General features: G+C 32.7%; 1 protein-coding gene across 1 annotated transcript in view; it reads left to right on the top strand.

Annotated features, from left to right (window-relative positions):
* Obp73a (Odorant-binding protein 73a) overlaps window positions 1–26,024 on the top strand; it is a 54,993-nt gene extending 28,969 nt beyond the window's left edge. The window contains exons 3-6 of the mRNA XM_085952665.1: window positions 9,291–9,391; window positions 13,811–13,846; window positions 24,527–24,677; window positions 25,486–26,024. Of these exons, the coding sequence (XP_085808791.1) occupies window positions 9,291–9,391; window positions 13,811–13,846; window positions 24,527–24,677; window positions 25,486–25,574 (377 nt within the window). The 3' untranslated portion in view covers window positions 25,575–26,024. The remainder of the gene's footprint in view (window positions 1–9,290; window positions 9,392–13,810; window positions 13,847–24,526; window positions 24,678–25,485) is intronic.
* The last annotated feature ends 692 nt before the right edge of the window (window positions 26,025–26,716 follow it).

Below are 26,716 nucleotides of genomic sequence, written 5' to 3'. Positions count from 1 at the left end.
ACTGGTCTAGTCAGTCACACAATATTTCAGTAGAATTCAAACTCTTATATTGTAATGTAATGTATTCCACAATTATCGTCCTAATTTAAACCACCCTAATTGTATGGAACTTAATGACTATTTTTCTATATTATAGTAAATTTAAAAATCAAATATAAACAAATAAATCCTTAATATGTCACCAACAGAGGGTGTCACATTATATTTTTTTTTCATTCACGACAGGGACGTGAACGTAACCTTTAGTCAAACATTGATTCTCTTTTATATTACTAAACACAATCAATCTCTGACTTTATTGTGGGGCTAAATGGACTATAATTACTCTGGATTCCAATTTAGCAAGAGCTACAGTGCTTGAAAAATAAGTTAAAAAAGGCTATTGCTGAAAATTACAGAAATATTTACTAAATACAATAATTTGTTCAAATCGAAGTTCTGTAGGGTTAAAAATATCAAGCTTTGATTTAACAATACCCGACGCTGCGAACAAAACATTAGAAAAGTATTATTAAAAAAATAACATTAATTTTAATTAGGTAGGTAGGTGCTTTTAAATAATTGATTAAAATATTGCTTGTTTAAAAAAATGTATCATTATTTTCCATCATCGTGACTGATATAATAATGATGGAAAATAATCTAAATAGTCGAAAGACGTTCTGAGATTGATTGCCAAGTCTACCGCTTGTGATTGGTTACAGAAACAGCTCTATAAATAATTATAACATTTAGATTCTAGAAGAAATAGATTCCACCTAACAACCAAACCAAAATGTGTGATCAGTGATCAGATCACATACATGATGTGTGGGCACTGTATCTGAGTGCGAATCTAAAGCCAATCAAGTGGGTGAAGTTGCTGATTACTATTCGGTATTCTATACCCACACAAATATGAAAAAATATATCCTGCTTTCAATCTAACAGAAATAACAAAACATTGTGAAACCAATATAATTTGTAAAATGAGACTAATATTTTAACACCAACTTATAAAAACAACACGGTATTGTAATCAATTGCTATTATAATATTATTAATACTATCGACCGAAGGTATTTAATGGGTTTTTGTATTTAAATTCTAATGGATTTAAGTTTTTTACTATTCCATTTGAGTCGTTTTTTGCGACCCGGGTTTCGCCTTTCGGCATCTTCGGGCAATATGTGCAAAAGGCGAATACACACTGACGACGAATACAGTTAACTCTAACGTATATAACAAATTAATACAATAACGCAGGTAAAAACTTTATCATCTACATATTAAGTCAAGGATCACAATAAAAAATATAACAAAAAAAAATATGAATAGTTAATAAAGTGTTTCTAAACAACTGCGTAAGCTGTGTAAACTTGCCAATTCTTAAAACATAATAAATGTGTGTCGTTCGCTTGTCTTCATGTATTCAAGTTATTCAGTATTCAAAGGTCTGCCTAATACACAATTGAATGGTATTTAATGATCTAACTACGAAGATCAAATAATAAATTCTACAGGAGAAAGAGGCGTTCGTTTTAAACATATGGGAGACGGGGACCTCAAAATCTCCTAGAATATATCAAGTGACTGTAACCGTATTTTAGATTAAGTGAAAGAATGTAGCCTACAACAATATTATAATTCACGTCTTATTAGTCCATCTTTTCCACTTCGTCGAATTCTGGTTGATTTGTTACGCTTTTACAATTTGAGTGTAAACGATCAATCAAAGATTTTTGAATCCTAGCAACATAACTATTGTATGTTCTAACACCCAATGGCAATTTGTCGCACAAGCAAAAGCTATTAACCTATCAGCGCCGTCGGAGTGATTTTTTCACTTTGGAAGTAATTTGTAATTGCTAGTAATATTATCAGCATTTATGCACGATCGGTACTTTTCACAGGCATCCGTTCTCGAAGACCAATTTCTCTGAGCCATCCGTCGTTGAGGTCATACTTCGCTACCGGAAACCAGAACCGTCCAAATGCTTGCGTTGTATTGGCGGTACTCGAATTAGGACGAGCAAAGCAGGAAAATGCATGTTAAATAAAAAGTGTATTTTTAATGCAAGATTGTCTTTATATAAGCTTCAGATAATTGACATTCTTGTGTATAATTTGCAAAATCCACTCGTGCGACCCGGATTACAAGATTATAAAAAACGTGAATTCCATACTTCGCCAACTTTGGCCAATTTACGCGCCTTGCAAAACCGCAGTATTGATGGGAAGTGTTGCAATAGGGCAGGACAACACAGCCAGAGCGTGTTGCGGAATAGACGACGGGCCCTTTGCGTATGCCTATACGTGTTTTTTTGTAATTGCGACCACACACTATAATGACTGCACTCCTGTACACTAGGGACTGACATATATCACACACTTTAGCGCTATCGCAAATACGAGCAGGTATAACTGCGACAAGTCACATGTACATAAACTAGTTGAAGTTGTAGTTCACACTTCACTGATCGTGTTAAGCTGTAGACTGAACGACTACAATAGAAAGTCGCGAGTATTGAGTACAGCTACGTTGAATGTCCGAAAGATCCATGCAAACAGTATGAAAAATGCACTTCGCATCGTATGTAAACCGCAGCTGACCGTGATTAGTAGTGAATAACTGCACTGCGTTGTAACATGGTCACACAAAGGAAGATTGTTTAAGCTACGGATCTTTTTAAACTAGATAGTGACTAAGTAACTACCTATACTATGAGAAAAAAAGGAAAGAATGGGTAACTGATTTTTTTAAATCACGGAAACCACACTCTTCACCTTTCCCTGCATTGTATCAAGTATGCAGAGGTGAGGATGGTTGGGATCCAGACCACCCTTTCAATTGGGTAGTGTTGCAATGCAGAAAGGATCTTCTTTCTTTGCCCATATCCGCCCCTTAACTGGAGCATATGGACACCACGCGGCGCCTCCAAGAATCCCTGTCGCTCGCCAGTCTTCTTGCTTCGTTCCAGGTCAAACCAGCATCCCGTAGCTCCGCCGTATACACTCTGTAGATTGTATTTAGCGGCCTTCCAGGACGCCGGAATCCGGTCGGCTTGAAGAACAGGCAAGCCAGGTTAAAGTTCTCTTCTGGCATCCGCAGCACGTGGCCGAGCCAGGTCCAACGTCGCCTCTTCACTTTCAGCGTGATGAGAGGCTGCTTGGTACGTTCTCTTATCTCCTCGTTGCTCCTAAAGTCATACCACCGCACACCCAGTATTCGTCGCAAACATCTGTTTTCGAAGCTCAGTATACGGTTGCTCTGAGCCTTCGTAAGGTGCCATGATTCGCTACCGTAAAGCAGCACCGTCAGAATGCAAGCGTCGAATAGGCGGCATTTGGTTTTGACCGAGTACAATCGTGAGTCCCAGACATTTCGCATCGAGTTGAATGTTGCTCCAGCCATTCCCATTCGGATAGCGAGCTCTTTCTGCAAAATGCCATCTCCCGTGATGTGTACCCCCAGGTACTTGAAGCTGTCGACGCTCTCGATGCTCTGTCCATCGCTAATCAGAGGGAAATCTGGATCAGGACAGGTGCTATTGCACAAGACGTTGGTTTTCTTCGCGTTGATTTTCAAACCAACGCGAGAGGAGTTGTTATGCAACCTGTCGATTGTCTCTTGAATGCCCTCGATTGAGTTGTCGAATAGGACAGCATCATCGGCGTATTCCAGGTCGCATAGCTTCACCGTGGGGGTAACAGGTATGCCTCGGTCGGGTGGTATTGACTTCCGTAGTATGAAGTCAAAGAGAATGATAAAGAGAAACGGTGCAAGGACACAACCCTGTCTGACTCCGGTCGTGACCCCGAACCATTCCGTGACAGTGTCTCCAATTCTGACACAGCATTCGCTATTCTCGTGCAGGCTTTTGATTATGGCAATGATCTTGGGAGGGATCCCGTATGCTCCCAGTATCATCCAGAGGGAGGGGCGGTGCGGACTGTCGAAAGCCTTCTCATAATCCACAAAACAGCAGGCCATCGGACTGTTCAACTCATGGCTCTGCTGGAGAAGACATCGAAGGTTGTGGATTTGGTCTGCACACGCTCGACCAGGTAGAAACCCGGCTTGGTTTTTCCTGAGGACGTGCATTATTGGGTCCCTTATTCTCATCAAAATGATGTTTGCCAAAATCTTTCCCGGAACACTGAGTAGCGTAATGCCTCGGTAATTGTCGCAGCTTAGAGGGTCACCTTTTTTAAGAAGTGTGATGATTTCACCGTTCACCCAGTCCCTTGGGCAGCGCTCTTCTTCCCACACCTTTGTCATCAGATGAAACATAGGGTGCAGGATTGCGCTCAAGCTGTACTTGAGGAATTCAGGATGAATCCCGTCTCCCCCTGGTGCCTTTCCGTTCTTGAGCCTTTTCACAGCCGATTTTATCTCGGTGTGCGTGGGCGGGCAATCGGAAATGTCGGTCGCTCGGGGAATGTCCAAAAGTAAAGCTTCCGCAGAAGGAAGGATGGTCGGAAAGGTCGGAGGTTCAGAAAGGATGGTCGGATGATATCCTAAGAATCACACGACTGAGTTGGGAAAGAAATTACAGAGGCATAATGTCCAGCATTGGACGTCTAGAGGACAAAGAAGCAGAAAAGCAAGACGATACAATATTATTCCATAATTTTAAAAGTTGGAATGAATGGCCCCCATACATTTCTTTTTGTGTTCTCCGTCTTCCGCAGTATAATAAAGATGTTGCATCATAACAATGTTGGATATATGAGGATGGTTTAGGATTCGGGCCACCTTTTTAGTTTATAAATTGTTGCAATAAGGCAGATAAATGCAGCCGAAAGGTTTATATTCACATTTTAATGACTGGCCACAACATGCAGTTATTTGGGAATCAAAATAACCCCTAACATAAGATATTTTTATAATAACATGATAACACCGGTGTTTCCAAAATAATTTTAGTCACGTGGCCCTTTTAAATTTTGCAAAAGATAACGGAGCTCCTTCAATATTCTAACATAGGTAGCGAACGATTTTTTTTTCGCAGAAAATTTCTTCTTTGTGTGCAATTTTGAATTCTTCACAGATGAGTTCCAAAATTGAAACTTGCAAAACAGTAAAACTATTTTATTTATTGTATTAAAAACGTTTTTTTCTTGGAGCGGTAAGCATATTTTTTTAATTCTGTGAATATGACAGCAAATATATGCAATTTCAGGTAACCACGAAATGTTTGTTAATCAAAATATGTCAACAACTCTTGCCGCAGTTAAACGTTCTTGTGAGGAGTTTATTTTGCTGTGGAACTATTCTTCAATCAATAATATTTTACAAAAACCAGCAAACGTCACAATATTCATACTTTTACTTTACAGAACCTCATTTGAAAAACGCTGCATTAAACAATGCAACTTGTATTTACAAGATTTATAGATGTGGCATTTCAACGGAGTAGTAACTTTACAAATCAGTGCTGCGTTCATTTGATTTAAAAAAAAGCTGGAACCGCCTCCTGTATACAATAATTTCTATGTACGCGCTTGCATTGCAAATGTCGCATAATGAAATGAGGAAATGTTGCAAATATTATAGTATTTTCTTTAGGCGTCGCAAGTGCACTCGCTGAAGCGGGAAATTGCCACCGGCCTACTCCGCCACTCACAAACCAGCGATCAGCGATCGAGACATGTGTTGGTTTATTAGATTATCATTAATTACTATAATAACTCCGTGTCTATTCCACACTCTGTTAAACACGTCTTTAATGAATTTTCCTTTCTAGTGACGATAATATAATCATGTGTATTATATATAAATGATGAAAAACTCAATACACTGGGCGTAAAGGAATATAACTTACTATTAATAGTTTGTGTAGTATTCCTTGCCATATTCATTCTATTATATTAAATCTATGCCGAAAAGAGATTGGAAGAATAAATAATTATCAGCGTAGATAGCTATCGTCGCAAAAGAATCAATGAGATAAATACAAGTAAAAAATAGCTTATGGAAGATGTGGATTTTCCATAAAGTGGAGGTTATACGAGTATTAAGGGGGAGAGATATACAAATTCATTATAATTCATTATCAAATTAAAGCTTTAAACATATTTTAATCGATCAGTACCTATCTAAATACAATGGGGAAAATAAAATATGTATTTTTTATTTCAAAGAGAAAGCGACAAATTTGAAAAAACTGCCAAACATAAGGGTTTTACTACCAGATGCATTTATTGTTCCAAGTAATTTCTTGAAACAAAATTATCGATTTAATGTTGTTTAATAAGTTTTCTTGGAACTAGCTGTTTGCTGTTTGCACGACAAATATTTGTAAACTATATCAGAATATTGAATATATAAACACACATACAAACATTACAAACATGTATTTTGTTTAGACGTGGGATCGAATCCAATAGATATAATATACAAAATATGAATATTGAATAGTAACTTTGTTATTTAGGTAGGTATAATAAAGTATTATAAATAGGAAAATTATTAGATATAGCATAGCTCAATGTATAAGATCGGCCGATAAATATCGTTTAACATACATAATTTGAAAACACTTCTGAGTGGTATAAACTATAGAAAAAATCTTTTTTGAAAAAAATACGACACACAGCAGGAATTGAACCTGCGTCTCTCGGGATTCGTACTGGGATTTGTTATCACCGAGATATTGTTGTGGACAGTAGTTTAATAATTATTCATACGGGCTGTTCCTTAGTCGCTCCCGTACTGGCGGAAAACAGCCGAACATCAAAAAGTTAACGTTTATGTTGTCGGACTATAGAAGCTTGCTCGTATGCAGAGCCGTATAAGTGTTAGTGAAAAGATAATCGTGAGTCAAACAATATGCCAAGATCTTTAATTTCTGATTGACACCTCAGTAAGCTGTATGACACATTACTATAGTTGTATATAATTGGAGATCTTGACTTCGACCAAACTCCGACTTTTTTTTTTTGACCAAATTCCAACTCAATTGAGATTATTTTACTATTTAGTTATAAATTATTACAATTAATTCGACTGACTTGCTAAATATTATGTACACAATATAATTGATTAAATATTAAAACAAATTCAACTAAGTTTCAATACTTTAGCTTCAGATTATTTCATTTTAAAGCAGGTGCTTAAAGTATAATTAGGTATTTAGATTTATTATTTATTTTTATTGGTGCCCGCTGTATAATGGAATAACTTTTTTACATAATATTATTAAAACTGCATATGTATTAGTTGCAGTATGGACTAACAACTTAAAACTTTTATAATAAAATCAAAAAGATATGTAAAGGAGCAAAGGTATATTTCTATTAAATTAAATTCTATTATGGCTCAGTTCCCGTAATGGCTGTTCAAAATTTTGACTCACCTATGCTGACTTGTGGAAAAGTGACAAAAACATCGGCCCTACGAGGACAACTAGTATTTTTTTCCAGTTGTAATTTTGTGGAACTGAAGAGGAGCGATATACAAAATATATACTGGCTAACATAACTCAAAACTTGAAATTTTTGTCTTATTGTAACATGGAACTGAGCCATCGAACTGGAATCGTTACTAGATTTTTTGTGGGTGTAAGTGTCATCTCAAACAATACAATAAATGAAGCGCCTAGTTTCAAAAGCACCTAAAACGATTTTAGGTAGTTAGGTAGTAGAAAAATGAGAAAAACTATTTTAGGTCGTTTTGAAAAAAATGTGATAAAATCATATCTAATAAATCTGTAAACTTTAAGTAAGTATCTATTTTTTAATTCGTTACATTCTAAGGAGTATTTTGGCTTTCCATTTTAGGGGTATTTGAAAAGCATACCCAACCATTTTAGCACGTTTTGAAATTTACCCTAATTTTTGATCATACGTATTGACGGTTTTTAACGTTTTTTAAAGGTCAATATATGGCCATCATATAGGTAACAAAAATATTCAAATAAATACATATCTAACTCAAAAATTTTCAAAAATCGTTTTAGGGGCTTTTGAAACTAGACGCTTCAAATAATATTACTTTATTGTATCGTGTTTTCCGAAATTTTAACCTAATTATTTATTGTTTTGATATTTTATAACTTTTGTCAAATGCGCGCATTTGTTTATAAAAATATTGTCGGTTCTACTTATGTCACAACTTATGTCAGAGGGCATTGCCCAAATAATCACGAACTGTCAAATATAACGAAAAATATATAATTGTGCGATTGCGCTCATTTTGGTAAAAATTTATGGTTTGATGACGTTTATTTAGGTACTGGAAACGGTGTGCCGTGTCGCACTGATGCAAACTTTCCATTTTGCGACAAAAAAAACGCTGTTTGATTCTGTAACACTGACCGGCCGGCGTAACCTCTACTTATTTAATCATAGCAGTTATGAAGCTAATTATGTAATTATATAACTCTCTTCGCAATGACTCCGTGGACTGCAAACATTGCGCAATCAGCCAGAAAGTGTGACCGATTTATGCGAGTACCTTTTCGCGTTTCTTCTTTGGTAAAAGCGTAGAAGGTTGCGCATGACTGCACTAATCATGCAATCGAAGCATTGCTGACATATTGATAAAATGCAAACTATGAAGATTTATAAAAAGTGATGTAGAAATACTAAACTCGTACAGCATATACCAGTGGCGAAGGGTGGAGGTAGGTTGTTAAGATCCGAAATAAATAGTGCACATTAAACTTTGATAGTCATACGTATTTGTTTTAATTGAACTAAGACTACAAATTACACATGGCGTTGGTTAGTTAAAAAAAAAAATTAGACCCTGCCTAACCAAACCATAATGGTTTTGGTACAAAATTTTGCACACCTATTCATTCATACTTATTTTTTTTTTCGTTGAATTAGAAATACATATTACACATCATGTTGTTGGCTATTTTTTTAAATTCAATAAGATCTGTCTAAACCAAACTATAATAGATAAAATATATTTATTTATGATTTAATGGCATAATTTTGGATATTTTATAGATAGATGAGTGTTTTTTGACTATTATCAGTTATGGTTTGGTTTTTACAGGATTTAATTAAATTTAATAACTAATGAACACCATCTGTAAATTGAAGTCTTAGTTCAATGAAAACATATACGTATGGTTGACAAAGTTGAGTGAGCTCTATTTATGGTGGATCTTTACAGCCTACCTCCACCCTTCGCCACTGGTATATAGGTATCGAATATCTTTTATAGTATTGCATAAATCGAACTATCTGTAATTAGTATTATATTATGTACCAAAGAAAGCCTGTTTCGCAAATATTAGTTAATTTTGTAATGGCTACAATTATTAGTGATACATTTTGAATGCGTGTTTCAGAGGCCCTTGATGTGATCAAACAAGAACAGATGATGCCCCAGCAGAGGACCAGAAATAAGAGAGAAGCGCCATTTACTCATGATGAGAAGAGAATTGCAGGAGTAAGTATTAATCCAATAATATATTTCATAAGTCGATGCGTGAAAATTGCTTAAACATTTAATGACGTATTCTTTAAACTACGTCAAAAATAATATAGGATAGCGTATTTTAATGTATACGCATAGAAGTAAAAGTTAAAGCCTAAAAAATTAATATTATTCAACTAAAATTCAAGAAATTTGACTTAAGTAGGTACTGTTAAAGCTTTACCTATACATTTTTATAAAGCTTACTATCAAATTTATCATGAATTAAAAAAAATACTTGGATTTAATGATAATTCAGGATAATTTAGAATAACTTGCAATGTATTAAATAACTTTGTATTCACAGCACTAATATTTATTATTATACATATATTACAATCAGCTCTTTAGTCATGTGGCTCAGAGGTGATACTTCGGAGAGACTTATCAGAATTGGTAGTATCCATAGTAAAAGAAGAAGAAAGTGACATGTAAATTGTACGTAGGTATTACATTTTGCCGTATCATAGTTCACCGTGATCTGTCAAACCGGAAAGAGATGGTCGTATGCGTTTAACATTGAGATAATAATGTTCCAATTTTATTAAATTCAATAAGAACATTAATTTTATATTGATTGGTGTCAAATATCTGATAATAAAGCTGTCATAACTAACAGATATTTGATACATACGGATTGATATTTATAAGATTATAAGCATCTACTTGTTGACTTACTTTTGAATCATACAGGATGTTATAGAAATATTATATACGATATGATTGTAACAAGTATTTAATTTACTAACCTACCTATTTTCTTCTATATTTTCCTTGTATTTCGGTGGTTTTTATTACGCATTTGATATGATGTTTCCGATAAAACACCTCACGGTGAAATGTGATACTGCCAACTACCTACGTACAATTTCCAGCACTCCGGCCAATTTTTGACACGTCGAAAGAAGAACACCCACACGCTGGACCGATCATAAGATTTATAAATACTAGTTTGAATCTTTATTGATGTCGCCAATCCGCTTAGCTGAGTTTCTTCTACCTGAAGAAGAAACGTTAGTAGAATAGGAAGTGCTCAGAAGGATCACAATCAATTCTTTACTAATGATGCAACGACCAAGAAAATAAATATTATGAAGTGGGGGAGTGAAAATGAGCTACATGTTGTAAGAAAGGGACAACTAGTCAATTAAAATTGAGTATAGATGGTGGTAATTTCCTTCCTATTAGGTACATTTTTTGTGTTGTATAAAAGTATATATGAGGCATTTCTAACCAGTAATGTTCTATTATTGAAATTATAATAATATATATACTTAGTGTAATTATGTGGAATTATTCGCATGTTGATTTGATAATCACAAGTTGTCATGTAACGACAGATTGTTTTGAGAATGATTATGGTAATACTTATTGGAGAAATGATTATGTTTACAAAACAACAAGGAAGGCGCCATTAACTGTATAACTATGGTGACCACACATTCTCTATTAAATAAGAGACTCATTTATTTTAGATCGTTGTTCTTAAGATTTCGTTTTCGGTCAATAAAAACACAATTTTACCTACTATTATCATCAACCATATTCATTTAAAATTTAAAAATTACATTATGTTTCGTTTGACATCATCTGATACTTATTGTTTATTGACAGCTCGGAAGATTTAAAAAAAAATCTCTCACATCTGATTAGGAAATGAAAATTTCCACTTTGTAGGTTCGAAAAACTAAAAAAATACTTATAATTAATTAGAGGAAATAACCCAACAATACACCATAAATTAGTATCTGCAGAAAATATACTAACTAATTATTCAAATGTGTGCATTATTTTTTCCAAGAAGATAATATTATGGTCACAATATAAAATTGCCCACATTCTTTATGACGGGTCACTGCTCATGTCCCTCTTAACACAATCACTGCTATCCTTTTAATTACCACATTTAAATAACACGTTAATTATATTTAATGGTCAACAGCTCCACACGCGCCAGTCGCGGTGTTAGCATTAAATTAGTTATGTTATGTTATAACCTTTACATTTAGCAACAATCAAATATTATGTATAATATCTTCTTCTTCTTCTCGACCATGTCCGATTCTAATAGGATCATATGGACCTCCACAGAGTGGAGGTTTGTATTAACAGATTTTGTTTTTACGAGAAATGGATGTCAGCCACTTGCTTATCGCTATACCGTCAAATCATCACAGTTTAGGAATTCCAACCCTCCGTTTTCGTTTCTCTTGGATGGTTGGGTATATCCAATGATTGAGACACAGCCTACCCATATATATGTGTGTATATTAAAATAATATACAATTGCATTTTAAGTAAGAGGTTCATTACCCAATAATGGATCCATCCCAATTGGTGATGAAAATAAAATATAATATAATAAATGTTTTTACGAGATAAAAAAAAACGTGCCGATTCGTTATTTGCCATAAACAAAATGTAATGACAGGTTGAAGGCACTTTTACATAACCTGCATGCATATTTTTCGCTATTAATTTTTTTTATTACAAAAGGGCTTGCGTCACAATGGGGGTAAAGCGGTTAAATTTAATTATTAAAGTATTTTTTCGCATAACGAAGTAATTGAATGTGTACCTCAGTAAAGGTAAAGTGGGTTACAAGACGTGTTGTTGATAAATACATCTTAAAATTGAAAACTTCACTCATTCGACCTTATATATATGAATGTTGATATATTATTATATTATTTATATTATAAATGAGTTCTAGTAGGATTTATGTATGAATACTGTTGATAATTTACATTTACGCGTTTAAAGATAAGTGTAGGTATTCCAATATTTAAAAAAAATATTTATTTTATTTTCATTTGATAAGATTAACCAACACTACAAATCATAGAAGTATACAATATTGATGAATATAAAATACTAATAACATTAATAGATAGAAATGGTATTTTCAAAAACGAGCGGACATTATTAACAATATCAAATAGTATAAGAATCGCACTGGTCGCAAACCTTTTTACATACGAGTCCCAAAATTTCCCTAATATTATTTTTCGATTGTCTGACGTGCCGAACTGTTTTTTTTATGGGGGAAAAAAATGAAAAAGTCGTTTTTAAGAATTCTATTAAAAAGGTTTAAAATCACAATGCGTTCTCAAGATTCTATCTTTCACAGTATTTCTAGACGAAGGCATATCTTTTATTCTTTGACTAATTTTTACTTGTTTTCAAAGATTTCAAAGAAATCGTGGGAGCATTTTAACCACGCGCTTCTTTTATAACATATTCCCCATAACTGAACGGTTTTCCATTTTCACTGTCTGCCAGGATTACTACTGCTAGCACCACGAAGTTTTTTTATTCTTATTTGGTACTGCTGCTATTTTTGTGGGTAGCAATGCAATTGTTTGCTATTGCATTACTTAGCTTAGTTCTTTACGCACAAATTGGCATCATAATTGCTCTGATCAAATGAGGCATTCTCTCGCTACGGTGGTCTCAAGCATTGCAAATCGATCAAAATCAGAGGTTCGCGGTGAAGTTTCCTCCGCCGCCTGATGAAGTCAGTGCGATAATATTAAGTATCATGCATAAAGCCTTCAGAATGATCCGTGCAAATCTAAATTTACATTCAACTTAATGCTTATTCTTGAAAAGTATTTGCTATTTGAAAAGTAAAAATGATATTAAAAACCAAAAAAAAAATCCGCATGGCTATGTTGACATTATTTTTTAATATCATATATATGTTGTTTTTTTTTTTAAATTAGGTCTTATAAGTATTTTTTCTCTCTTCAAAATAAAACATTCGCGTGCCATCCAAAAATCATCTCGCGTGCCCATAGGTTGGCCATCAGGTATAATGATAATACATTTGTATGTGATTATAAGCCTGATAATTTTCATGCTTTATATTCGCACCATTCAGGTTGGATTTATATTCTGAAACCTACATCTACAATAATAATTAGAACAATTCAATAATAATTTTCATAACCATTATCATATGTAAGAGCTGCGTAATTTTTACAAATTACCTACATACGTCACATTATAAAATTATTAAAACTAACTCTGTTAGCATAGCTATATTTATCTAACTTCTTTATAATTGTAATGAAAAATGTTATATAAATAATATATTCTATACAACTAAAAAATATGTTTAATATATCTATTAATTATTACGAAAGAATTATTAGTTTTCATAATTTTTAATTTTTGTCTCTTTCGAAATTGCAAAATGCAGCATTCATTGACGCTTTAAAAATTTTGCATAATAATTGTTAAATAATATAAAGCATTCCTGCTGGGGAGAGTATATAGATGCCTCCAAAGATTCTCATGGAGATCAGTGTCCGATACCTACTCTATATTATGTATGTACCAGTTCCTATAAGTATACAAAACATATAATTTCTGTTTATTTCTTTTCAGTGTCTCCTCCAGTGCGTGTACAGGAAAGTGAAAGCCGTGAGTATGATTATACATAACAATATAATATACAAAATGAAAATGATTACAGACAAAACGACATTTCCTGTATAGTCATAATATTAAAGTAACATACGTTATTTTAGAATAAAAATTACTAAACTATGATGACGGATGACGATTTCTATTGTGTTTCAATTGTGTGCACAATTCGTTTTTCCTTTTAAAATAGTGTAAATAAAATTATGAAATTGGGTTCAATAATAACTGTGCATTTTAAATAATAGAACGCGCATTATTTTTTTGAAGTAATATTGTTTATACAATATTGTTTGGAAGCTGTTTTATTATGCACTCATATAACTTGCTTTAACTCACATTGTTTTATAATACTCACACAATACCAAACATATTAATATTAAACACGTTTTTATGATACCTATATAAATAGATATTGTCGTTCTAAATCTAAGCGGATAAAACCCATCTTTGTCTTTATAACATTATTATATACGTATATAATTATATATGAGGGGGTCAGAAGCATAGCAGCTTTCTTCCATAGAAAATCGTTCTTAAAGATTAGCTTCAGAAGCAAACCCAGCTTTCTTCACTCAAAATTTTTCCTCACATACAAAAAAGTCACGTGACAAAATGGCGGCTAAGTACATTTTTGCTGCGGCTTATAATCGTGATTATTGTATTAAAATTATTGTGAATCGAAGTGTTAAATTACAAAATTTTGAAAGATGGATTGTCACCCTTTGGAAATGGCTTCGAATAAACTTAGAAACGGTCAAAATGTCCAGAAAACTGGAAGAGAAATATGAGTAAAATTTTGAGGTAAAAAAAGCAATAAGACAAGCATCAAAACTTTTTTTTGAACAATGTACCTAGTTCTTACAATTTTTTTTCTTTTAAGGTACAGTCCTAAGGAGTTTCCGATTGCGCCGACATGCAATCACAACCAAAAGTCATTAAAATGTGCCAATTTACGGGTGAATGATTTATAAAATATTCACAGTGCTTTAATAATATTATTTACTATTACTATTTTAATTATCTTGTTAAATTACACCTCAGCTGGTTTAAAATTATTTTATTGCTTCATTCCGTAATAATTAATATTTATTATTACTCTTTTAATTATCTTGTTAAATTACACACTCAGAAAAAGGGCCGCTTATTGGAGCGCCGCTGGTTTAAAATTATTTTATTGCTTCATTTCGTAATAATTACTATTTTAATTATCTTGTTAAATTACACAGTCAGAAAAAGACCTCTTATTTATTCAAGTTCCAATGTTTGTCTTGGAGTTTTTTTACAACAAAAAACATGGCTGACAAGTTACATGGCTTTCTTTCAAGTTGTCAAAAGCAAAGTCAGACTTCTTGATGAGTGAGAAGGAAATCCAGCTTTCTTGAATTTTATTAATAATATATCTTAGTAATGTAATAAAATTAATGAGTTCTAAAAGTTAAATTATCTTTGAAACACAATATTCTACTATAATGTATAGCTCACATAAATTCAACAAATCACAATCACAAAAAAATTAAATTAAATTGTAAGGCTTTTTATCAGTTTTTGACGTTTTTCTCAAAAGAAGACTAGAAAGCTGACTTTGCTTTTAAGCACCTCATATATTATAATATAGACTGTTATAGACTGTTAAATCTTGTGTAGGTACTATTCAACTAAAAAATATATTAAAAATAAATGGGCGCTAAAACAAAAATTTTGAGAGAATTTGACGTCAATAAATTAATGACATTAATTTGATTGATAGTGACGTTTTAGGAAATTTATACACGGATAGTAAGTAATTGTACCGCTTGTTTATCAGTGAGCTCACCGCCCCGATTGCAATTGATGTGATTTCTATATTTTTAAAATGTAATAAATAAAAGTACAAAATATTTGGTACATGAGTCATACTTATAATATGTTTTCGAAGATTTTACAAATCATTGAAGATAGTAAACATATTTTAAGCTTCACTTTCTTCAGTGAAGGATTTTTTCAACGTCACGTAGGTATAGTACCTTAATCGGTCGTTTCAAAGTTATGAAAATATTCACAATGGTGCAGGGAACCATTCAAATTGTTGTTTCCCGACAGAAAAATATTAGTTCAATGAAAAAAATCTCCAAATATGTTTTATATACAAAAATAATAATCACATACAATATCGCTAATGCTGGTTTTTCACAATGACCCAAGTCTGGCAAATATGAAGAGCGACATTCGTGTCGGCCAGCAAATATTTAACATCTATCGACACAGTGTCGGTATTGCAACATGAATCAAAGGGAGCCAACATTTGCCTGTCTTGGACCATTATTAAGAATGGGTCATTAGATAAATATGTGCTATATGCAAGAGATATTGCACCTATCTTTATGGGCAAAAAAACCGGCGTAACATTTGGATCTCCGCATCAACTTCGAATTTCAATCGTAATGATTAGATATTACATTATTGAATGCAATATGGTAAACTGTTTGTAGAAAATGAAGATTTATTTCATATTGAAAAAAAAATGGTAATACGTACGAAATATGCAATTAAACATCTTCAGTTACTGCGAACAGGTTAACACATTGCATTTGGAGTTTAGCAATAACTATCACTACTGTCTAAAGATGGCCTTTTTACACGATCACCTAGAGGGTAACACTCTTCTCATTATTTTTGTGTTCCCTGGTCGCCAACTTTGATAGAAGTTGACACCAAACGAAAAAGATGGTAACCATTGGCCTCCTCCACTACTTTCGTACAGCAAGTAGTTTCTTGATATCCTTTGAAAAATACTCATATAAGTGTACGTCAACACACTTACATTGCCTACTTAAATATAATCATTAATGCAGTATTATAAAAGATATAATGACGATTTAATTTAAAGTTTACAAAAGAATTAAAATATTTGGCTGTATTTTTTATGTTTAATGCTAATCAGCTGTGTTTATAAAGATGCCACTGGAACGACATTTACGTAGAATAAATTAATACGGAATTTTCGATTCGGCCCTGAAGACGTTTCGCGGGAGGACAATCCTTTCTCTACATCACCTTTAATGGTCAAAACAGGTCAACGCATTGGAAAGTATGTAGTTAAATGTAGCCATTTATCGAACGCGATAGATAGTTTTCTCATTTTGTGGTCAATTGATACATTAGGTTAAAAGAGTCAAAATAAAATAACAAGGCGAGATTTTATTTAATTGCAAAATATTTTGTATCAATTTAATGCCTAACCCATACCAATATACATATTATTATTATTTTCGAAAACAAAAAATAGACATTGTATAAAAACTGTTTACAAACAAGTGCATAAATATAATAATTTGAAATGTTTTAAAAAAAATTACCATGCTTTTTTCTATTCCACCGCGAATGGAAAACATGTGCAGCTGTAGTACTGGTACACAATTAAAGGTGGCCATAATATCGGGATTTTTTTACAGTTTCATCGGAAGTAATACACAATGTTGAATGTTGTTTTTACGCCCAATTTTTTACGATGTCGACTATCCAAAACAACATATAATTTTTGATAATAATCTTCCCAGGTGTGGATGTGGTGTGGTTATAGTTTCGATCAAATTTTCCAATGTACTTTTGTAGTGGCAAAAGTTTACAAAGATTATACAATATATTTTGTATGCGAATATATTATATATGTATACGAGTATATCGTAGTCTGGATTATGCAATCATAAGACATGTCATCAGAACAATGCATGTGAATTCTAGTTTACATTTAATTTTATTCGTGTATTATCAATAAAATTAACAAAACATTATGTATGTAATTATTTGGGCGTAAGTAATGTTTAATTATTCGTATATTATGCTTTTTTTTGTTAATAAAAACAAAACTCTAGCAGTATAGCACATACATATCCATTGGTAATAATTAGTATTGTGTAAGTTTAATGTGGTCAAATTATTTTTCTGAATACTAATTTCTAGCACTTAACCGCGATGATAAAAAAATAAGCATTCTATAGGCGAGAAAAAGTTAGTTAAGATTATTCTAATTTGGCGAGAGAAGGCCAAGAAATCGATTTGGATAAGTACCTATTTCATTACATAAAAAATACCCCCCCACACAGGTTTACGAATTTAGTCACTTGTGGGCGAAAATTCTGCAAGTATATAATACTATAACGAACATCCAAACATTATTTTATTACCTTTACCGCAATTGAAATAGCCATGAAACGTATGTTATTATTAGAGGTAATCTATAAATGCAATATTTAATAAATGTAGGTGCTTCCTCAAACTATTTGTATAAAGCCGCTTTCAGACGATACGTTGAAACTCGACAAATAGGCATCAGTTTTTCATTCGATAGGCACAAGACACTCTCATTATAAAAAATACATATTAAAACTAAGAAAATTACGTTGTACAATTTAATTTACAGAAACTAATTAACAGCAAACGAAATATTTAAGAAATGTATCAAAAAGCTGATTTCGACATTCTAGACTTTAGACTTAGGAGCCATTCATGGACTGAAACCGATTGCGGCTTAGAACCGTGTATTATACTAAACTTATGATTTATATTCATGCAAATATATTTTCACTAAGTTTGTAAGTGTATGATATAAATGGATACGATCAGATGCTTACAATATACTTATGATATAAAAATATATTTCCATGAACAGAAATCATAAGTTTAGTATAGCATGCGGTGCAATACCACATGCGGTTATAGTCTTCGGATGGCCTGTTAGAGCCTCTTTAAAATGGTAGATACTATTCAGATGGATTGAAAACCCATAATTATTGGATTTAAAAAAACAGTTTTGTGTGTAATTTATAGATTTCACACAAACTAATTATAAATAAAACCTATAATTTTATTATTAATGATCAATGTCGAAATAGATTGAGAGTGTGTGTCTAAATATTTATCATATTAATTCATGTTATATACAGTAATTATTATATGCCCACATTTTAAATTATTTTGTAGATCAGCGGTAGAGTAGTAGGAAAAGCACTCGGCACTGAAGCTGTGGATGCGGTTTTAAATGTTGCAACTGGCAATAAATACATATTGTTTTTGATCCGGAACTTGGACCCCAGTGGATTGACCGTGTAGCCAACCATTCCTATATATCTGCCACCTCGAAAGGTCTAGGCTTAAACCTCAATGACTTGGCTAAATTTTCATGTTGTTATATTAATATGCTCCTTTGAATCCATTCTATACAATGGGTGCTCAATATACTCAGTGTATATCTCCATTATTGTACTGTGTGGTGGTGTATGAAAACACACTTCAATTTTATTTAAAAAGAAAAACAAACAATAAGTTCATCCCCCCTTCATTATAGATGGCACTTAAACACAAAAATGATTTCTAGGTTTAGGTTAGGTAGATAGTTTAGTTTTAGACAGTCAAATCATTTTTATTTAGATTTCAAGAGCAAAGCTATTTTTCTATGTTTTGTGAGGTCTTTGGGGAGGTGTGTGATCCAAATTTCGCTTAATCTTTCCACATGTTCCACAGTGTATTTCTTTGTATTCCCAATTGGATCAGCACATCTATTCTATACACAATACTGTTTTCAATACAATACAATACAATTGTAAAAATTACAATAAGTTAGTTGGAATTGTTACAATAAGTGCATTGTTTTAACAGCACCTCTCTTGGCTATGCTTAATTTTAGAGCGAGAGACAGTTTTGACTGTTTAGACGGCTAACTTATTGTAATTGTTACAAGAAGTGCTAATAATTCGTTACAAACCTACCCTAGATAGCTGCCGTAGTGGCCGAAAGCAGTCTTGTGTATAGAATAAATGCGCAGATCCTAAAATTTGCAAATATGTATCTTGTATTTACCTGATAACACACAGGCCTTGATCGCATATGTCTTAATTTTACCTTAGGCACTTTTGTGAATACCAGAATTTTCTGTCTATTCTCATGATTTTATTTTTTCAAATAATGTCTTATAGTTGTTCTAAGATGGCGGGTCTATGTATTAAAAATATCTAAAATATAAAGGATAATCATAATTGGTCCAAAATATTATCACCTGTTGTATGATTATAACTTATAACAATCAATCACATGCTCGACTTTTATTATTTTCACCTGAATATCTTCAATAGACCTAAAAGTTCAATGAATAAGCGGCGTATAATAAAATTGCATTTGACCCAATTCGCGGTAAAGTGCGATCGGCAATAAATTAATAAAAATAAAAATCGTGAGTCTTTTGATATTTGTGAATGCTTATAAAGATTATTGTTATATGCGAGCGTAACCGTTAAAATGTTAAAAGTACCTATCAAAAATAATCTGTATACTTATTTCATCATTTTTATTTTGCATGTGACCAAAAATTCGGTAAAACGTATTAAATAGGTACAATTTGTCCGGGGTTTTTAGAGAAACTTCACCGTTACACTTGTCACTGGGTTGTCGAATGGATTTCACACTCTGATATTATCATGTCACACTGTTATTAAAATTCATTATAATTCTTCATCTCTTGGCCTTTGGATTACCTACTTTTACAAATTCTTTTTACTTGTAACACCGATTTAGAATCAAGTGGTTCCACATTCCATTGAAAGGATCAACTCAATAATAATAGGTATTTACCAATGGCGTGCGGTTTATACATGCTGAGCATCCCCAGATATAATAATTGATAAAATAGTGTATAACATTATGTAATTCTATCGTTAAATTTACTTCTTATTAAGGTTATACCTACGTCAATATTTTGAGAATATGTCAAAGCATTTCAATATCAACACGTGTCAAGAATTCGTCACACGTCGAATACTGACAACTGCTTTCGATTTATGCATTGACGCTCATTTAATATTGGCGTATTACACACCGCCGCCAAAGAGTGCAACACTTCTTACCGTTGTGGCACAGTCTCAAGGGTTCCGTCGTTGTGGTCGGCCCTCCCTCACCCTGAAGCGGTGCTACAAAAGCGATCTACGCGCTACATGTCTGGGATGGAGGAAGGCCCAAGAATTGGCGATGGATCGAGGGAAGTGGCGCGAACTTGTGTTTGCTCTATGCCCCAATGTTGGGTCGTGACAGGGTGAAAGAAGAAGAAGACACACACTATTGTACGTGCATAATGCGTGTTTCATTTTCATAGGACACTCACACATTCAAAACCCTGCGTCAAAATGTAGCATATTGACTATAGCGTATCGTAATTCTATTTATTATCTGTTCTGTGATATTGAGCATGTCCGATCCTAATAAGATCATATGGGCCTCAACGGAGTGGAGGTTTGTATTAACAAATTTTTGTTTTTACGAGAAATGGATGTTAGCCACTTTATACACCTATTAGGTCCGTACTCTGACTCAAACACAAATTGAAAAAGAATAATATGTCTATTTTCTAGACCCACGATTCGAACCTGGGATCCACGACGTTACACGCGGACGCAAAATCCCGCTCGGCCATTGTGTGCGTAAAATTAATTTAAGTATCTACAAAACCTATGTAACAAAATACTAGGTACTTACCTATATCTATATTTCTAATAGAATCCGTATAAGCAAAACGCACTGCATGTCACTGGTAACATACTATTATGTTGTAAACAACAAGTAATTTTTATTTTATTATATTTCATACACTGTTTACATTGACTACGATATGCATATCATATCCTCTTACCTTCATTCGATGCTGTCTTTAATTTTCTATCAAAGGTTGGCAAAGTACATTTGGGGCAGTCGTACCAGATCACTAACGCTTTGGACATTCAACCACTTACAGAGTTCGCGTAACCACGAGAATCTCTCCTATAAGGCGTCTACTGTTCTTTGCATTATAAGCTGGATCATATTTATCATTGCAGAAATTATATCCGAATTAAGCAGATATTAATTGGTATGCTGGTAACCATCGCCCCCACATCCTGAAGCGGGCGCCCAGGCTAGGATTTTTGGTGGGCCCCCCTACCTATCGCTAAAGATGGCAGTGTGACGCTCTACAGTAGCGTTTTCCAAAATGGTATACGCGATAAAATTAGTGTGCATATTTAGTGTTTTTTTGTATATTTTAATACATCCATATGAATTATGGAGTTGTCAAGTATCGATACACAATTAATTAAAAAGTAAATCGTACAACCACATAATTTAAAATAATAATATTATCGAAGAACAATAGCGCCGCATGCGCCTTTTTTACTATTAGAGAGAATTTGTGATGTGTATTTATATCACTTATCTGGTCGACTCGCCACGCTGGGCGCTTCCTGAGCTCGGGCCCCCAGGTTAGAGCCCTGCCAGCCCGCCCTTTGTGGGGGCCATGATGGTAACTATATAATCGGTTTGTCTTAAAACCTCATCATTTTGGTGACGTGACCAGCCCAAAAAATCTTCATCATACAGTATTATAACCCACGTCTTGAAAACCTCCAGTCTTCTGAATGAACGTTTCAATTCCGGATTTATAGCGAAAGATAAAACTTTTTAGATAGGATAAAATTTTTAGATATTATAATTATGCATTAAATGTAATTGTTTTTGATTAACATCTTCCTAAAAATTAAATTTATAGTTACATATTATTATAATGTTTTTTTTTAAATAGAATTTTCCTGTATCTGTCCTGAATCTGTTTATGCAGCGGTCTGAATAAATGATATTTTAAACTTATTTTAGGAAATAATTGATAATATATTAAGTATATGAATTTAAATTGTCATAGTTTTAATTATTTATTTAACAATATTTGGATTATCATCAGAATGTTCTAAAACAGCTCCTAACTATGAACAGATCCCATCAATAACTCAAATATCGTAAAATTAACAGAAACGTTGTTTTAAACCATTATAATGAAGTTTACTTGCTCATTAAATTAGTCGGTATGTATAGATGATTAAATAGTTTTTTCATCAATTTTGATTTATTCGGATACATACAATATTAGGGTTTCCATGACCTGCTTTTAGTTCATTACTATAATTCGATCTGATATTGGTGGCCAATGAATAATATATTTTTGGAGCACAATTATTAGTTATTTTATTACACATCATTGACCGTATAGGTTAAAGCCGTGAGTTAAATGAATAACCGTGTAATTCGTTTGGACATGTGTATCATTGAGTAATATCGCAAGTCTGTCAATATGTTTAACAATCATACAATGGATGCAATATGTAGTAGAGATTTTAACAATAGTGTACGCAAACCACTACAGTCGTTGACACAAATAACTCAATATATTTTATTACCTCATTATATTATAAATGTTTAGTTGATCGTATCAAAAATAGTATGAACATTTTAACATTCGATCTCTTTATTTTTGAATTCCTTGGACATTAGAAATCATTGATTCAATGCGTCCATTATAATATGACAATCAGGTTAAAAAAAGAAAATGTTATAAAAGTAAACATTATATAAGAGATACAGCTAACTATGAGGACTGTGAGGAGTCTACCAAGTGATTTAAAAAAATCCATCAAAATTCACCCTCATGCAAATGTTTTGATATTTGTAGTGATTTGAGATTATAAGTAATCAGATATTCCTATTGCCCTGTCAATCAGGGGTTCGAACCGTTATTTTTTGTTTCGGGTAAAGTAAATAAATAACCGCTTTTCCGTTTTCGGTTCAGTTCGGTTCTAAGCCCTGCTGTCAATGAACAACTGATGCTCCCAATTTATTAGATTGCTAATACTGTTATCAGGGACACACAGGTGGACATTTAGCCTGGATAGCAAAGTTTGCATTTACACGAACATGTTCACCTTTTACCACTGAAGGGGCATTTCTATGACTTATGTACGATTCCGTTCTCTCGGAGCGAAAATTGAATTGAATATATTATATAATATAAGTAACAAATTAACAAACTCATTGGCATACCTAGTTATTATTATATATTTTATAAAATAATGGAAACATATAAGTATATTTATATGTATATAGATATATCTCAAAATACTGATTACGAATGTGAATTTCGCAGAAATAATTCAAATATTTGTCTTGATTTTCATTTTTTAAACCATCAAAATGATTAAAATAATATGCTATTTAGTTGATTATATCTCAAAAATATTAGTACATACTCTCATTTTTTATTATTATAATACAATAATTAACGTACCTATTGAATATGACACGGTCTTTGAGGACTGAGCTATTGGAAAGGTTTCCAAAATAGTCAGCGCTCGAAATGGAAAAATTTACGAACCGGAGCGCTCGACAGTTTTCTGAAGATTTTTACATAGTAAAGTTATCAAAGTTTATGTGTTTTTTTTTCATAAAAATAAGTGTGTTAGATTTTCTATTATATGGCCTATCCAGCTCAGACGGTCAAAATATTTATTCCACGAGACGGAGCTATAATTTTACCGATTTCACGAACAGGATCGGCGCTCCGGTGCCTTCCGGTCCATTTCGAGCCCTGAAAATAGTTAGATAAGCATTTAAAATGTTGGATTATGGTATTAAAAACTAAACATTGCTACAACTGTCAATGCTTATGGCCATTCAATATAAAATAATATACTCGGATCTTTTTACTAGGCAGTTTATTGATAATGTATTTAGTTTTGTAAAACCTAGGAACATTTCCTAAATAATGTATAGCGAATTCGTGTATAAGTAGGTAAAAGGTTATATAGAATTTAGGTGATACAATAAATTTATGTGTTTTTCTCTCTTTTCCAGGTTGACAGCTTCGGTTTCCCAACTCTCGAAGGTCTGGTGCGGCTTTATTCTGACGGCGTGAACGAGCGAGGATATTTCATGGCGACTGTGGAAGCCAGCAGAGAATGTCTCATGAAGTCACATGATAGCTTCTCCAGATCCATACCAGTTGGTAAGGAAATTGCTTCAATTGACAACTTTAAGTGTCGTGTCATATTTTTTTCCGATTTTTTATATCAATTTTGCATTCATACATTATAGTTAGTAGATTTTGTAAGATAAGCAGGAAATTATACAAAAAAATGAGAATGGCCTTTAGATTGGTCGAATAATAATATAATAAAGTGACATATTTTTAAAGTAGGTAATGAATATCAACATTATTTTTTAAATTGTTTTTCAACCTATAGAAAATAGTGAATCCAAATTATTTCTCATTTAATTACATTTATTTATTTACCCACATATGAAAATCTTGGTAAATTAATGTGACACGTCATGAAATTAGGTAGGTATAGATCTACCATCATAAATTGGCGTTTCAGGGAGGGCGCTAGTATGACATTGAGAATATTACCATAACTAACAAAAAAATGGTAATTTATAATTTTTTATTGGTAGTAGATTTCTGTACAAATATTATGGAATCCAAACATGTTCTAAAATTAAATGGCATTTGTAACAAATTTATCCTCGATAGACAATTTTAGTTTCAAATTCGACCGGCCGCCAACTTACGATGGTAGATCATATTATTATATCGAGGTATAACGGAAATATAATTTACTTGATTCATTAAAACATAAAAAAATAACCAGATGACTGCCATCTATGGTATTATACGGAAGACTTTATAGAAAAACTTGTTAGCGAGGGAAAATTATTGTCGAACGAGCTTCTCGGACCGGAAAAACTCGTATTATACAAAACAGTTTCCTGCTTTACCGACTGTAACTTATTTGTGTTTTTATTTATTTCAGATAACGGCCGCAACTGCGACGTGTCTTTCGACGTCTTTGAATGCATCTCAGACAGAATCGGCGATTATTGTGGAAATTCAGGCTTGTAAAATTAAAAAAATCCGATTTTACAAATAGAATGACAATATTATGAACATTGTATAATAATCTCTTCTTGCCCACACTTATCTGTATACAATCGTTCAGTCCCTTTATATTATGTAATAATATATTAAGTCATTGTTTACCAACCAGTGTTCAAAATCTGTAATACATAAGTTCCACTATTGTTTGAATTACCGTTTTATAGTTTGGTTTTATAAGGTTACTATTTTGTATATTAGTTTCTCATTCGACCTTGTAATAATATTGTAAATAACCATATTAATAAGAATAGAGAACATAAGGCTTTTGTAATATTTCCTAATTAATGTTAATAAAGACAACATAACTGTTGACCGGATAATGTACCTGCTGGTCAATTTGTAAAAACATAAAAATATACCTACCTAAACAAACACATATTTTAAGATTTAAAATAAATGTGATTTGTAAATTTTTAGTATTATTTATTCTAATTATATCTCCCGTATACTTATAACATCTTGATTAAATAATATTATTATACATTTATTGATTATAATGGATATTATAATCATAATAATAATTTACAATGATTTATTATACCCACTTCTACATAAAAGGAAAGTATAATTTTTTTTTATTCTTAACTATAGTCCTAACGACTACACCTGCATGTAAACCATAATAAACTTCGAGTATAAATTATTAAAAAATATTTTTATGTTTTATAGGAATGCTCATGTTTTTTTTGTATTCCATCGCGGATGGAAAACATGTGCAAGTGTACTGATAAACATGTAAGTGTGATCATGTTTGCGGGGTTTCTGTATTGTTTCTTCTGAAGAAGCAACACGAGGATTCGTGAAATGTTGTTTTGATGAATGCGCGAAAATTTGGATGATGTGGATTTCCTGAAATCTAAACTATATTTAATTCGATAGTAATGTTTGTAAGTGTGGACATATGTTGGGTATCAAACAAATGATTGTACATGTGCATCTGGGTAACAGCGATAGCTTTCAATTTTTTGTGGGCAGACGAATAATAATCTGGATTCGGTTTTAAGTTTCGTAAATGTTACGGACTAAATAAGTTTTGATCGAATAACAATAATTGAAAGATTTAAACGAGATAATAAAATATTTTTTGGAAATACTGATAAAACTTA

This window comes from Rhyacophila brunnea, unplaced genomic scaffold (genome assembly GCF_057557595.1).
Source record: "Rhyacophila brunnea isolate RB1 unplaced genomic scaffold, BYU_Rbru_1.0 scaffold_3, whole genome shotgun sequence".
NCBI classification, from domain to species: domain Eukaryota; kingdom Metazoa; phylum Arthropoda; class Insecta; order Trichoptera; family Rhyacophilidae; genus Rhyacophila; species Rhyacophila brunnea.
Note: the sequence above shows the minus strand (reverse complement) of the source record. Positions and strands in the feature narration are given on the sequence as shown.